The 14,205-nt window shown below is 41.4% G+C and overlaps 1 protein-coding gene and 1 long non-coding RNA gene across 5 annotated transcripts; one reads left to right on the top strand and one right to left on the bottom strand.

Annotated features, from left to right (window-relative positions):
* The first annotated feature begins 330 nt into the window (after positions 1-330).
* LOC128423076 (uncharacterized) lies at positions 331-12,476 on the top strand. The gene is made up of 3 exons (XR_008332662.1): positions 331-455; positions 4,126-4,160; positions 12,053-12,476. It is a non-coding gene; the product is annotated as an uncharacterized LOC128423076 (long non-coding RNA).
* On the bottom strand, positions 1,733-13,900 carry NMRK1 (nicotinamide riboside kinase 1). 4 transcript variants are annotated; one of them, XM_053407810.1, is made up of 9 exons: positions 13,826-13,900; positions 11,253-11,295; positions 10,026-10,116; positions 9,193-9,241; positions 6,041-6,200; positions 5,891-5,962; positions 4,083-4,189; positions 2,264-2,344; positions 1,733-1,994 (listed from the first exon to the last, which is right to left on the bottom strand). In XM_053407810.1, exons 2-9 carry the CDS (start codon positions 11,273-11,275, stop codon positions 1,966-1,968), a joined length of 612 nt encoding a protein of 203 aa, XP_053263785.1. In that variant the 5' UTR covers positions 11,276-11,295; positions 13,826-13,900; the 3' UTR covers positions 1,733-1,965. The 4 variants fall into 4 exon arrangements, with proteins under 4 accessions (XP_053263785.1, XP_053263784.1, XP_053263786.1 ...); XM_053407809.1 differs by lacking the exon at positions 13,826-13,900 and adding an exon at positions 13,022-13,469; XM_053407811.1 differs by lacking the exon at positions 13,826-13,900 and adding an exon at positions 12,700-13,015.
* Between the last annotated feature and the right edge of the window lie 305 nt (positions 13,901-14,205).

Raw genomic sequence — 14,205 nt, 5'->3', positions numbered from 1 at the left:
CCAAAAAAGAAAAGAAAGCGAGACTGCGCAGGCGCGTGGCACCGCCAGGCTTCGCACCAACGAATTCTCGCGGGAAGATGCGAGCCGCCCAACCCACTCGCGAGTCGAGGCGGGAAGCTGAGCGGCCTGAGTCGTGGGGCTCCCTCAGGGCGCCGAGTTCCGCGGAGAGCGATGCTGAGGCGAAGCGGGCGCCGCGACGAGGCTCGCCCGGCTCCCTCCCTGGCGGGCCCACCATTTAGCTGCACGCGAACCTTCCGCGTCCGCGAGGGAAGAAGGGGGCCTGGGATCGAGGCCCCGCGGAAGGGGCCGGGCGAGGGAGACCAGCCGGCCCTGAAACCCCACCCTACGGAAGGCGAAGGTCTCTGCAGTTGCACCGGGGCCTCCTCGTGAGAGCCCGGCTGGTCAGACTGAAGACTCGCTCCGGCGTTTTCTCTGTGGCCCAAAGTGCGCCCGTGGTAAGTCCACGAGCAAGTAAAGTGTCGTGCGAATGGGTGGACTCCAAAAGCTGCTTTGGATACAGAAGCATTATAGGCCTCTGGGGGGAAACGTGGTGTATTTTCCTTCATCTAAAGCTGAGAAAGTTAATTGGTGTGTATATGTGTATTTAATAGTATCCACTTGGTTTTTTCTACAATCAAGCAGTGTATAAATTTTATGAAATAAATAAAATATCTATCTAGCTACAGCTGCTGCAGCCCTTGTTATTTTAATGCAAGATTCCTAAATTTTTCATAACGACAACAGCATCCCACTATGTACTTATAGAAAGAGGGAACAGATTATATTATGGCTGTAACAGACTCCATTACTCTGCCACTAGAATGCTGGTCCTACCATATACCAACTACCAATCTGAGTATTATGGTTTTTTTTATTAAAAAAATTCTTACTATGCTACAAAATACATCAGGACTTGCAAAAGAAAAAATAATTATCTATTGCAAAACGCATTTTGCAGATTTGGGGCTGAACCTTGTGGAACCTATTGGCCTCTATTCAGAATTCAAGAGGATGGGGAATCAATCATTAAATGATCAGCCCTATTTCCATTGGAGCATATTTTAGCCACTACCAATATAAGAAACAAGTATATGAAGACTGGTGCTTGTTTCTCTTGATTTTTTTGTAATGTACTTGACTTGGTCTCTTCCATAGACTCCCATAGTTATAAACAGAACAGCCTATATGCTTTTAGGCAGCCTTGCAGAGAAGATATTGTCATTTCTCTTACCCTTATGAATGGTCTATTAGGTTGCAGAGTATATGACAGTGCTAAAAAGGGTTTACTACATTCTACTGTAACTGTTTCCCCCTTTTAATAAAATCAATAAATTTATGTATCATGACAACTTGCCTGTAATTCAGGATTGATAATTTTTTTATTAAACAAGATTTTTTAAATAAAAAAATGAGCTTCCTGCAAGCATATTTTAGATATCTAAAATATATTTACGTTACCGAGCCTTACAAAAGTATCATGATGCTCCACTGAAGGGTGCCTTGCTTGCAGTGCCATTCACACTGGAGGTACAGATGTATCACAACGGATGCATTCAGGAGAATAGAGTGGAAAACACTGAGGTGCAGGTAGGATAATAGAAAGTTTGCCCCTCTTTGTTACGTTGGAGGAAAAGGACAGTGGATGTGTCTAGGTTCACTGTTGTATTAAGCGAGGAGAGACTGCACCTGGAAGAAAGCATCTATGAGACGATACATAATTTCTCTTATTCTTAGTAAACTCTGAAAGTTTTAGGGTTTTGATTCCAAATGGATGGCACCATTGCAAAAGAACAGTAACTCCAAATAAACTAGCTGGAAAGCATATCCATGAGAATGTCACATACGCTCTCGGTTCAGTGCTGCTTTGGAAGGGCTTCAGTTAACTTCTTAAAACATTGTTTTAGCCAGAACGTATTAAAATATTCATGTATGAGGTTTGTTATTGCTCTCATTGAGGCCAAGGCTTTATACATGCACAATAGCACCACGGTCATCTGAAAGGTTGGAAGAGAAAAAACACATTCACAAATGCTATAGCTTCTTTATAATCACTCATTAGTTTTTATAGATTTTTTAGATTTCAAGTTGGACAGAATCACAAAAAGGTTATATCAAATTAAGTTAGATTGAATCCCTCCTGGCTTGGAGGTTCCTATTTCTGCGAATTAGGCAGGCAACCTGCCCTAGATGGGAGTTGTACTCCTTCTGAAGGAGCAGGTACATAGTCTAATACTCTTAGACCAACTTTCCACTAGCTACTTACTTGACTTTTCTAGTTCTTGTGCTATATCATTGTATAGCCTTGAATAAAGGTCTTCCTGTGATTGAGTTCCATCCAGATAAACTGCAAGAGGAGCAGTGAAGTAGTCAAAACATCTTCAGTACAGCCAGAAATTTTCAATAGGCTACCTTCCAGTGCAACCCACATTGCATTCACAACTCACATAAGCTTTATGTACTGACTTTAAAAAAAAAAAATTAAGCTGCAGACAAACATATACACTAACAGTGCAAAGGGTGCCTAAAGTCCCTATCTTACGCATTAACAGGGAGTAATTACCAGTGAACTCAACTGAACTTACCTATGAGTACACATGCTTAGCAGAGAATTTAACAGAGAATTTTATTTTGTTTTTTAAATATCCATCTTCAGATACCCACACTTTCCCATCCACATTTACCACGAGACAGATGCTGAAGCGTTCTGACAAAAGAGGTGGATTTAGGGCAGTGCAACCAGTTTTGCCTCACTGGGCGCTGAGCCTAGGGGGTGCTACAGGGCATCACAACTATGACAGATACCCCCCCCTTAAGCAGGGGTTATGTTCTAAGCCCCCACTCACGTATGCAAAAATTCTGTAAGTAGGGAGCACTGTCAAAAAAGACCTGTTTTTTCCCTCCTTTCCAACTCTCACGTTCTCCACACAACTCTTCAACTAGAAGCTCTGGGGCCGGCTGGAGGCTGTGCAGAAATGCAGCTACTACACGTGTAAGTGTCTAGGTGGGGAGGCTGAGCAGCCTAAACAAAGTCCCACTGCACCTCCAGTCTCTTTGGGGCTTCCTCCGCCCTCACTGAAGTCCTCTTCGGGCTCTGAGGAGGGTCTCCTCATGAGTCATGAGGACTCTCCAGCTCTTTCATGCCATTTCCTGGTTTGAATCTATTTATTTATTTATTTCCCGGTGTCATGCTTATGTTGAATGGTTTCTTTAAATGTAAAGGTTCATCATTGTTCCACCCGATGTGTATGTCTTTAAGGGGCCAGAGCAAGGGCCAGAGCAAGATAACGAGACCCAGCTTTACAGCTGTGAAGCATAGCAGGTGCGGCTGAGTTGTATTTGATTAAGGTGTGTCAGCATTTGGGTGTAGTATATAAGGAGCAGCACCTAGCTCTCCCATTACCCTGGGGGATGGGTTGGTGGTTGGGTCTGGTTTGTTGATGTATTTAGTGTAAATGGAGTTTTTGTTTTTCTTATTAAAACCTCGTTTAAGTTATTTTTGAGTCCTTTCTTTTTAATGCATGGTCTCCCCAGCAAGCTCTCTGCAGCGCTACCATACTGCAAATAGCGAACATCTTTTACATAGTCACACACGTTGATCATGAGTAAGGGGTAGGGTAGCCTGTCGTGAATTGAGCAAAACAGAATGCATGAGGTGGGGAGGCACCAAATTTTGGGCTTGCACAGGGCACTGCTGAAATTTGAAAGTTCAAAATCCACCCCTACCAACAAAGCCAGTCCTTTGAATCTGAACTAGGTAATATCACTACTTTTGCAAGCATTCTCTACTTGAATGAGCTACATGTATGAGCTACATGTACAGTCATACCTCGGGTTGAAGTTGCTTCATGTTGAGCGTTTTCGGGTTGTGCTTCGCGGCGACCCGGAAGTAACGGAACACATTACTTCCAGGTTTCGCCGCATGTGCAGACGCTCAAAATAACGGCATGCGCAGAAGCGGCAAATCGTGACCCGCACAGACGTGGGTTGCATTCTGCTCAGGATGTGAACAGGGCTCCAGAATGGATCCCGTTCACATCCAGAGGTACCACTGTATATATTATATATAAATGTGTTTGCCATACCGATGCCAGTTTCGTTTTCTTCCATCTCTCTCTTATGTTTCAGATACATTGGCCATACATGTCCATCGAAGTATCCAGGTGGGTCTGGTGGGTTATAAATTCGTGTGCTATATAAGAACAGAAGCTTTACTCAGACATCTTGCTTAACAATAATTTATATCCAAAAATATCAAAAGCCTCTAGTGAACTGATCTACGGCTGACAGAATATTTATATCTTTAGTTAACATGGTAACTTCTTAATAAAATGTTTCTTCAGTAGTTTCTTCAAACTCAGGAAGACACTTAATCTCAAAGTGTCCAATACCAAAGACTTGGTGCAAATTCCTCTAACCCACTTTACTAACACAGATTTTGATTTTGTGACAGCCGCCTCCTCCTCAGACCCTTAGTAAAGCCTTAGCAAGCCTGTGTCCTGGTAGACTAATACATGTCCTGATGTATCGCAGTGGTGTAGCATATGCTTTGAATGTAAAAGTTCTTGGGTTTAATCCCAAGTAGAGCTGAGAATTTCCCCCACCTGAAACCCTGGAGGGCGGCTGTCAGTCAGCTAGACAGACCAATGGTCTGACTCAGTCAGTATAAGGCAGATTCCTATTTTCCTAATGTATTCAGGGACACGAAGCATCCTCCAAAAGCTTTAATTGCAAGTTGATTTTTTAGAAACATTATTGTACATTGTGAGGTAGAATATGCTATTAAATTGGGCTTACAGCCTAATCTAGAAAATGATTATTTTAAATGAGCACTACTGCTTTCTTTTATGACTTATGACTCATGTACCTATGGTTTTAAAAATTGAAACGCAAGGCTACAGTTCTGTATAGATCTATTTTGGGCTAAGCCCCACTGAATTCAAAGAAGCCTTGCTGGAGTAAGCATACTGTGTCGGGCTCTTTCAATGAAAACCCAAAGTCTAGATTATTAAGGCATACATTTATAACCTGGAGAAAAGACCTAATCATTACAAAGCAAAACAAAACTCGCTTATTGCAGTGCCTAGTACAGTACAAGGTAGAAGAGCAGCATGCTCTTTCTTCAGTTTGTGTACTGCAACAATGTTAGCATTATTTGTAACAACATATACAAATCTTAATATATAGAAACAGAAAGTTTGCCTGCTTGAAACGAAGGCCTCTGGTGTCAAGTAAGGCACCACTTGCTACCACACCAGCACTAATGGTTTCCTTATAGCTAAAAATACACAAAGATCAAATTTCTTCAAATGATATAGATAACAATTAGAGGGCTTTATCTCACAGGGGGAGAAGTGCATACACCATGTTGCACTCCTTGGAAAAAAGGTGGGATATAAATGTATTTTTTTTATTAAAAACAACTATAGCATTCTCTTAGACCATGAGTCAGTACAAAGTTAAAAGCATTTAAGTTGCCAAGTTTGTTGCACTGACTCCATGTTTATTTCCAAATGACTTTGCTAGTGGCATGAAAGCACAGACTGGGCAGAGAGAATCTGCCTTTACCTGTCTCTTTGCCAGATTTTGAGGCTCTGATTTACAGGAACTTGTGGTGTTGGAACCTGTGTTTTCCCTGGAGATATAACACAGTTCCAGAATTTTGCAAGGCATCATCATCATTATTTTTAATTGTTCAACATTACAGTGCATTGTTCCAAATTGTGTAATTCTAAAACTGAACAAGTTTATTTGTAAAAAAACAAACTGGGAATGGAGCTGGTTATCTGCTTTGCAATTCCCTTATTAGATTGCAGTATGTGGGTGTGGGAACATGCAGCTATGAACAAAGAGTACAGTGTAATATTGGGCAAAGATTTTCGGAACACCGTACCTTCTTCTCTTCTTGCATTCTTCATAAGGAATTGTTATGAAATACTTTTTATTCCATATATCACTGAGAGGCCTGCAATAATAAAGAAGCAAGTAAGATGTGCTTATTCAGTATGCATTATTTTTACTTTAATACGCTAAGATTGCTTACTTGTAGTTATACAGAAGGAAGCCCTCAACAATCAAGACATGTGTGTCTTTTACTCCCTTTTGATTATCATGCAGTGGCCTTGTCAATGCAGAGTCTTGTAGGTTTGTCATCCAAGAGCGTATGTCTGCCACCATTTTTTCCATATGCAGAGCATCAAGTACTAGAAGAGACAATGTTATCTTAAAATTAAAGGCAACAATTACAGTCTGTAAAATAAAATGCTAGAGGTATATAATGAAAAGAATGGGAAAACATTCCATTGCAATGTAGCTGTTTTCATTATCATTGGGAGTCAGTATTGGCAGCGGTCGCATAAACTAAAATTTGAGCATTTTATGGTTGTTAATCAAGAATGGTAATAGTTGGAGAGAGAAACCAGGGCTGTGCCCATGAGAAGTGCTTGGAGTATAGAGGAACAGCAAAGAGATCAAATGAATGTGCTCCAGTTCCTAAATCTGTGAAGTTTTCTCAAAACAGGCATGGTTGTTTTGAAAGGAAGATTCAAAGAGTGGGAAATGAAGTGATTGAACAAAGAACAGAGGATGGAAAGAGGGCAGATAAATAGCTTCCATTCAATACCAAGAGAACACAATGTTTTTGGTTTGGTATAGGTGGACTGTACTTGTAAGAATTTGTATAATGAATTATAGATTTGGAGTGGAATATCAGCGCCTCTTTTCAGCAAGAAAGATTAGCTGCTAGGAACATGGTCCACACACAAACACACAGGATGTCCGGTTACAATTAATTCTGCAATAGTTGAGTGGAGGAAGTTAGCCAACAAGCTTCAGTTTGAACTTTTTTATGCACTAGATGTCACATAACTTGCAATACAAAGGGGGAAGGTTTCCTGCAATGCCTGAACAAGAAAATGCATTATGTTATTATCACATCTGAAAGAACTCCAAAGGTCACTTATTATCTTGCCCAGATAGCACTGATCATATGGAAATAGTTGTGCAGTTTAAACTGTTACTGAGCCAGATGCCTGCTCGGTTTTAGCTGAGTTCACTATTACTGATTTGTGGAGATGCTTTGCATATATTTGTGACTAGTTCCGCAAAACTGCTACTTGAAGAAATCCCCAAACTTAATATTTTTTAAACTTCAAATGGAGCTGAGAATCCAGTTAGGCAATCAAGCCTTTGCAGTTGAATTAGGAGGCACCGAGAGACGGCAACAACATATTTTCACCCAAAACTGATACATCAAAAAGATACTTTATCCATCTACTCTGCCTATCTCCTTTTGCTGTCTCTTGTTAAGTAGAATTTTCCTGCTAGAACCAAATTGCTTGATTTTGAAAGTGAAAGCCCTTTCATTCAGATGTCACACTCCTGCAGAATCCCAGGATTTTGCCAAGATGCTGCGAAGCATGTCCTAGTTATTAGAATTCACAAACTTAAAACCTTCCATCTATTACTGTCAGCAATGACTCCTCGCTGCTGTCCATTTATTGACATACTACTGAGGCATCTGATCATAGCCTGCATTTTTAATCAAGGCTTATATTTTGATCAGATTCCTGTATTCTAAAAATGACCTTAAAGAAATATATATTTGTAAATGTTTGTATCTCTCATGCCAGGCAGAAACCATACTCTGGCAGCTGTTTATCTTCTTGATCAAGGGCCCCCCTGATCTATAGCAGTGTCTCAGGGTTGTAAAAGGAAAAAACAGGCTGGGAGCAAAAGGTCACACTGACCATACAAATTATAGAATACAATCAAGGTTGCAAAAACACAAATAGTAATAATTATTGTGCCTCCCATTAAACTTGAGCCACATCTTCCTAAGGTTAAAAGGGCAAGAGCTAATACAAACAGCAGCTGGCTAGGGAAGAGGCTTCTCTCTGAAGCTGCTTTGAATCTTTAGAATTTAGAATTTAGCTTAGCTTTTACTAAGTTCCCTTTCTTCTAAAAATCTATATATGTTATGAAATATATTGGCTTAAATGTAATTATGCAAAGGATTTAGAAAGTAAGAAATCATAGAATCATAGAAGAGTTGGAATAGACCACGAGGGCCATTGAGTCCAAACACCTGCCGAGCAGAAAACACCATCAGAGCACTCCTGACATATGGTTGTCGAGCCTTTGCTTGGTGACCTCCAAAGAAGGAGATCTTTCATTGATAATGTGTGAGGAGGTGAACCCAAAATATCTGTTTAAGATAAAAATTAGCCACCATCTGTTTTGGAGTGAATAGGGCAATAGGGCAAAAGATGAAATGTTAGTTAAGGCGCCTAGTCTAGGGCAAAAGGTTATCTGGTAATTAAGGTGCCTGGTCGAGGTAAATGTAAGATATATGACTACTTATTTGCCAATTATAAATAGAAGGAAATATAGCTCTTTGTCTCCCATAAAAGGTAATAGGAAATGGGTGTATCTTTTATGATTGGTTCTAGCAAACAGCCAATAGGAATTTTAACCAGGCTGATTGGACAGAGGCAGCCAAAGGAGGAGCAAGGGGGCTGAGCTGAGGGAATATAAGTGCTGGCCATAATGGCAGGAGGCCAGGCCAGAGCTTGGTAACCATATACCACTGTGCCTCTTATTTATTTGTCTGACAAATAAATTATTATTTTAATTTCTCTATTGCTGCGTTGAATATTTCATTCCAGCTAAGCGTTAACCACAAGCAGGGTGCTACACTACAAGCATAGCTGTCAGCTTTTCCCTTTTCTTGCAAGGAATCCTATTCGGAATACGGTAATTTCCTAAACGTTGACAGCTATGACTGCAAGCTTAAAAAAAAAGTCAATCCACTGGAATCAACATCTGGGCTGCATAAATGGTATTTTTGCCTTCTGCATAGCAGCTTGCTTCATATATAGTAATCCATTTTTTGAATTGCTTGATTTAACACTTCGCTGCATAGTTGTTCAACCACTGGAACTCTTTCCTGCTTATCCAGTTCCCATTTTCGTGTGTGTGTGTGTGTGTGTGTGTGTGTGTGTGTGTGTGTGTTGAAGGCATCAAGCATGCCACTTTTGCTATTTTAAGAAGAAATATCTAGTCAAAAATAAAAATACAAAAATATTTGTAGAGACAAATGTTTGCTGGAAATAGAGTGGTTCTTCGAATATTACAATTTTGCTTACTTTGATGCTTTCAAAACTCAGACTTTAAAAAAGTATTGAGTCTACTAACCATCATACTGCAAAAATCCTTGGTCATCTACAGCCACTTCAGATTCTGGCTAGAAAAACCAACAACAATATCATTAGCATTGTTGAGGCAATTTGAAGGGGGAAAGGGAATTTAGACTTCTTATCATACATAGCTGTACTGGAGTCAGCAATTTTAGAGGTAGATGGCAACAACACAATTGAAATTGGACCACTGCATAGGAAGGCAAATAATGTGAGAGGCAGCAGCACCCAGAACTGTTCAGAATTTTAAATGAACACAGCAAGACATTTCAAGTCAGAACAAACAGGAAACTTCCTGATAATACTATACTAAGTACAGTGGTACCTCAGGTTACATACGCTTCAGGTTACAGACTCCGTTAACCCAGAAATAGTGCTTCAGGTTAAGAACTTTGCTTCAGGATGAGAACAGAAATCGGGCTCCGGCGGCATGGCGGCAGCAAGGGTGCTTCAGGTTAAGAACAGTTTCAGGTTAAGTACGGACCTCTGGAACAAATTAAGTACTTAACCTGAGGTACCACTGTAACTCCAAATCCTGTAAGTTTTGAAAATGTGCATGCATGCACATTCCTGTTATTACAAAGTAGACTATTATTTAAATCCATCTAGAATCAGCATGGACCAGGATGATAAAGATCAAAAACAGAAGTGATAAAAATACAAATACAAGATGGCAAGTTGAAAATACAGGAAGCTGTTCAGAATACACAAGAATCATCCCATAGCTCATCCCATAACATTCTTTTACTTGAACATTTGGAAGCACACTGTATTCTGCTTCTAACCTGGAGATGTTCTACTTTAACTCATAAAGACCCTTTAATTGTTTACCTTAAAATAGTCATCTTGAGAGAGTATAGTACAGTTTGGAAGCTGTTTCTTAAGCCTTTTTGCCAGAGTTGTTTTCCCTCCATTTGTTATGCTGAATTGGAGATTGGAAGAAAAGAATGGCAGAACTGTAGCAGATTACAGAGTAGCAGACTATAAAGTACATAATAACATCATTTTGATAATCCAGTACACATAGATTTGTTTACTATAGTATCTACATTGTAACTTGGCAAATGCATTTACCTAGTTATTTTAATGTTTTCAGATAGCATATGCTATAATGGCCAAAGGCACATTTATCATCATCTCAGACAACTTTTTTTGTTACCTTTTGCATGATAAATGCACAATGGCTACTCAGTTGTTGCAGGGAATCATAGTATCTTCCCTCAAAAATTCCTATTTGCAAGGAGTCATTTCCCCAGAACTCAAAAGTCTTTTGAAACTAGAAAAAAGAATCAGTTACCTCCCTCCCACCCACCTCAGTTACTATACCTTTTGCAAACATTCAATATTTTCAACTGCATGAGTGTCATAGGCCCATTTTAGCTATTGTACACCCCATACAGAAGAGACAGGAACAAGAAGTGCCAGGTAGCACTCCCTCCCCCCCCATCAAGGTTAGCACCAGCAAAACTGTAATACAGTGGTAGCCAAACTTTTTTCAGAGGGCCAGATTTGATGAAGTGAAGGGCCATGAGGGTTGACCAAAGGGCCAACCAAAGTTGAGGTTAGGATTTTACCCCAGGAAGTAAACTATTAGGCCCCCGAAATGGACTTTGGACATGAATGCAGTAATAGAACTATGTTTTTCCCACCGTCCTGAAAAGTGATCACAAAGCAGTAATAGCACACAAAAAGCAAATTACTCCACTCAGCTATTGAGTAGATCTAAACACCTAAGGCAATAATGGGACCCTCCAAATGTTTGAGGCTAGATTCTATCTGCCCCAGCCAGCATGGCCAATGGCCAGGGGTGGTGGGAGTTGTACTCAAGCATCATAGCTCAGTTAGCAGAGCATGAGACTGTTACTGTAATCTGAGGATTGTGGGTTCGAGTCCCGCGTTGGACAAAAAGATTCCTGCACTGCAGGGAGTTGGACTAGATGACCCTTGTGATCTCTTCTAACTCTACAATTCTATGATTCCATGATCATCAGGAGTCCCAGGTTCCCCATCCTTGATCTAAACCAAAACTGGATTTTAACCAACTACCCATTCACTTACCCTCCAAGTCCAATGACCAACATTTCCACAGTTCTTTCACAACCTAAAAATCAAATTGAGAAAGAATCCTTGTAGTAGGAGTGAATAACACATTGTCCATGAGCTACTATGTTCAGCCCATGGAATTTTGGACTAAATGTCTCAGGTAAGCTTCTAGCCAGTTGTGAGGAGGGTGGCTAAAAATTGCTTGACATCAAAACCAAATTATAATGAAATCAAAATCCATTGGGTTTGAGTCTCAGTGCAATCTTACGCATGCCTACTAAAGAGGAAGCAAAGTTCAACATGCCTTTCTTCCAAATTAGCAGCTTTTTTTCAAATTTTCTCTCATGTTTGGAGGTGGATGTACATCATTTGATGACTTGCAATGGAAAGGAAGAACTGGCTCTCCTGAGTTTACATTGGACACTATGGAAATTGGCAACTAACCTGTAGTAGGAAAGGGAAAGACGTCAAACCTCACTGTGCACAACATGCTCACCCATGAACATCAAAACACCAAGCAATGTTGTATGAAGTACAGAAAGATGGAACTTGGCACCATATTTCCCTTAATTATGTACACTGTCAAGTAGGAACACCTAAGTGTCAACATTAACTGTATCCTTAGGGAATCTCTAAGTGTGGCATTCCAATGAAAGCCAAGCATGCTGTGACAAGCTTCTTTGATGATTTTGCCACCAATTTATTTTGAGAATGTAGTGCCTTATGTCAAGCTAAAATCTAGTGACGAAGAAATGGGTACAAATATTCAGAAATGGGTATAAGTAGACTGACCTCCTGTATTTTTTTAATTGCAGGGTTGCTGGTTTTAGCCTGTGGAATAAAATATTTCTGGCAGGAACAAGGAGGGGGAAGTTAACATGGCAAAACTCTGCCAGAGATCTACTGGATCCTAATCCTGTTCTTCCCCACATATCTTGCTGTAGTATTGCTCCCATTAACTATGAATTTCTGGGAGGTCATAGCAGCATCAGGACTCATGATAAATGAACTTCTTATTGCATCATGATTTGTCTGCTAAACTTCAAAGTTAGATATTTTATTTCCACCACATGTGAACCACAAGTATGAAGCCTGCTGTCTTACAAGGTTCTAGTAATATTTGGACAGATTGAGCTATAGAAATTCCATTATAGTTCATGCATCTGTGAACAAATATTTTTCACTACTGTGATTGATCGTAAACAGTGTAAAATCTGTATTAAATGATCCTCCCCATCAGCAATCCTAGGATTTCTAATTCTCAACACTGTAGATTGCCCAAATATGTATACAGTCGTAACTCAGAAGTCTAACGGAATCTGTTCCAGAAGTCCATTCAACTTCCAAAACATTTGGAAACCAAGGCGCGGCTTCTGATTGGCTGTAGGAAGCTCCTGCAGCCAATCAGAAGCTGCCTCGGACATTTGGGTTCCAAAGAACATTTGCAAACCAGAACACTCACTTGCGGGTTTGCAGCGTTCAGGAGCCAAAACATTTGACTCAACAAGGCATTTGGGATCCAAGGTACGACTGTAATGCAAAAAGCTCAATAAGCCCAATGGCACCGTTTAGGTGAATATATGTAAAATATGGCCCACATAGACAAACAGTGCTTGAAATGCTATAACCAGAAACAATACTAAGCAGTACTGTATATGTGGCCACGTGATGAATTAAAGTCAATTCAGGGCTCACTGGTGAGAAAGTTAGGATGGGTTCAGAGCTATTACTAAAAATATGGGCAAAGATTAATGCTGCTGGATTGTTTGTTCTTAATCTCTCACCCATTCGGAAACAGCTGCTGCCAAAGCATTTGCCAGCTATCCAAAGATGAAGGGCTTTGAACTCTGTTGTATAGACAGTGACGCAAGTTAAGATTTCAGGTCAGCAGTGCATGGGTCCAAAACAAAGACAAATATACATCAAAGGGAAATGCTACATAGGAAAGAAGAGTTTCTGTGAGTTGTATTCTACCCAATAGTCGGTGGCACACAGTTTGGTTCTGCTCTGACCCAGAAGTATTCTCAAACCATTACCACCAATCTCTGTAAGAGTAAGATTGCAGCCAATAGTTCCCAACTGCAGTATTATTCTTATTATTATTGGCATTTATATCCTACCTTTTTTCTCCAAAGAACTCAACATGGGCACATGGGTTTCCCCTCATTTAATAACCCCAACAACCCTGTGAGGTAGGTTGAGCTAAGAGGCAGTGACTGGCTCAGGATCACACCCAAGGGAGCTTCATGGCCGAGTGGGGATTTGAAGCCTGGCCTCCAGCACTCTAACCCGACACCACACTGGCTCTTTATGACCAAAACATGCTACGTTTAAAAGTGATCCCAACACAATTACAGTTTTCACTTCTAGAGCATCTTGGCAGCCCAGTCCTAGTCCCACCAAATGCAACACACTTTGTTTTCTAGCAAGCGCCTTGAGATTAGGAGCCCTGAAGAGCTTTTACACCAGCAGGTGAGCCAGGCATGCCAGGCAATGCGCCTTTGCACTTGCAAGAAAGTGCACACCCTGGGACTAAGGGAGCCTGTCAGTAGCAGCCAAGATGTTCAAAGCATTTCACGTGCCCCTACCTTCGCCCTCGAGGCCGGACGCGCCGAGCAGCGCCCCGAGGAAGGGGAGCCCCTCATCAACAAGGCGCAAGCCCCGCCCCCTTTAAGGAAAGGGGCGGGACGGACGCAGGCAAATAGAACAGGCACGGTGCCTGACGATTGGTCAAGACTGGCAGTCCGGCCCGCTGGTTCCAGCGATTGGCTCCTTTCTGCGATCCCCGCCCCTTCACGCGGCCCGCCTGGAGGGGGCCATTTGCGCCTGCAGCGCTGGACTCGGGCCGCTAGAGGGAGCGGCGCCCCGGCGCCCCTTTTCTGCCTGCGCCGCCGCCAGTCCCACTTCCTCCTCCTGCTCGCAGAAGCAGCTTCGCTCGGCCGGGGCTTTTCGGCGAGCCGCCCTCTCT

The sequence above is a fragment of the Podarcis raffonei genome, chromosome 11, assembly GCF_027172205.1.
Source record: "Podarcis raffonei isolate rPodRaf1 chromosome 11, rPodRaf1.pri, whole genome shotgun sequence".
Lineage (NCBI taxonomy): Eukaryota > Metazoa > Chordata > Lepidosauria > Squamata > Lacertidae > Podarcis > Podarcis raffonei.
This window is presented reverse-complemented; position numbering and strand designations above follow the sequence as displayed.

Excerpts from the sequence above, each read along its gene's own strand:
- NMRK1 (XM_053407809.1), bottom strand. Across the intron at positions 2,345-4,082 it reads AGAAAACGAAACTGGCATCG|TTTATCTGGATGGAACTCAA; the intron begins GTATGGCAAACA and ends CTCCTCTTGCAG. Across the intron at positions 1,995-2,263 it reads ACAAGAACTAGAAAAGTCAA|ATGACCGTGGTGCTATTGTG; the intron begins GTAAGTAGCTAG and ends CCAACCTTTCAG.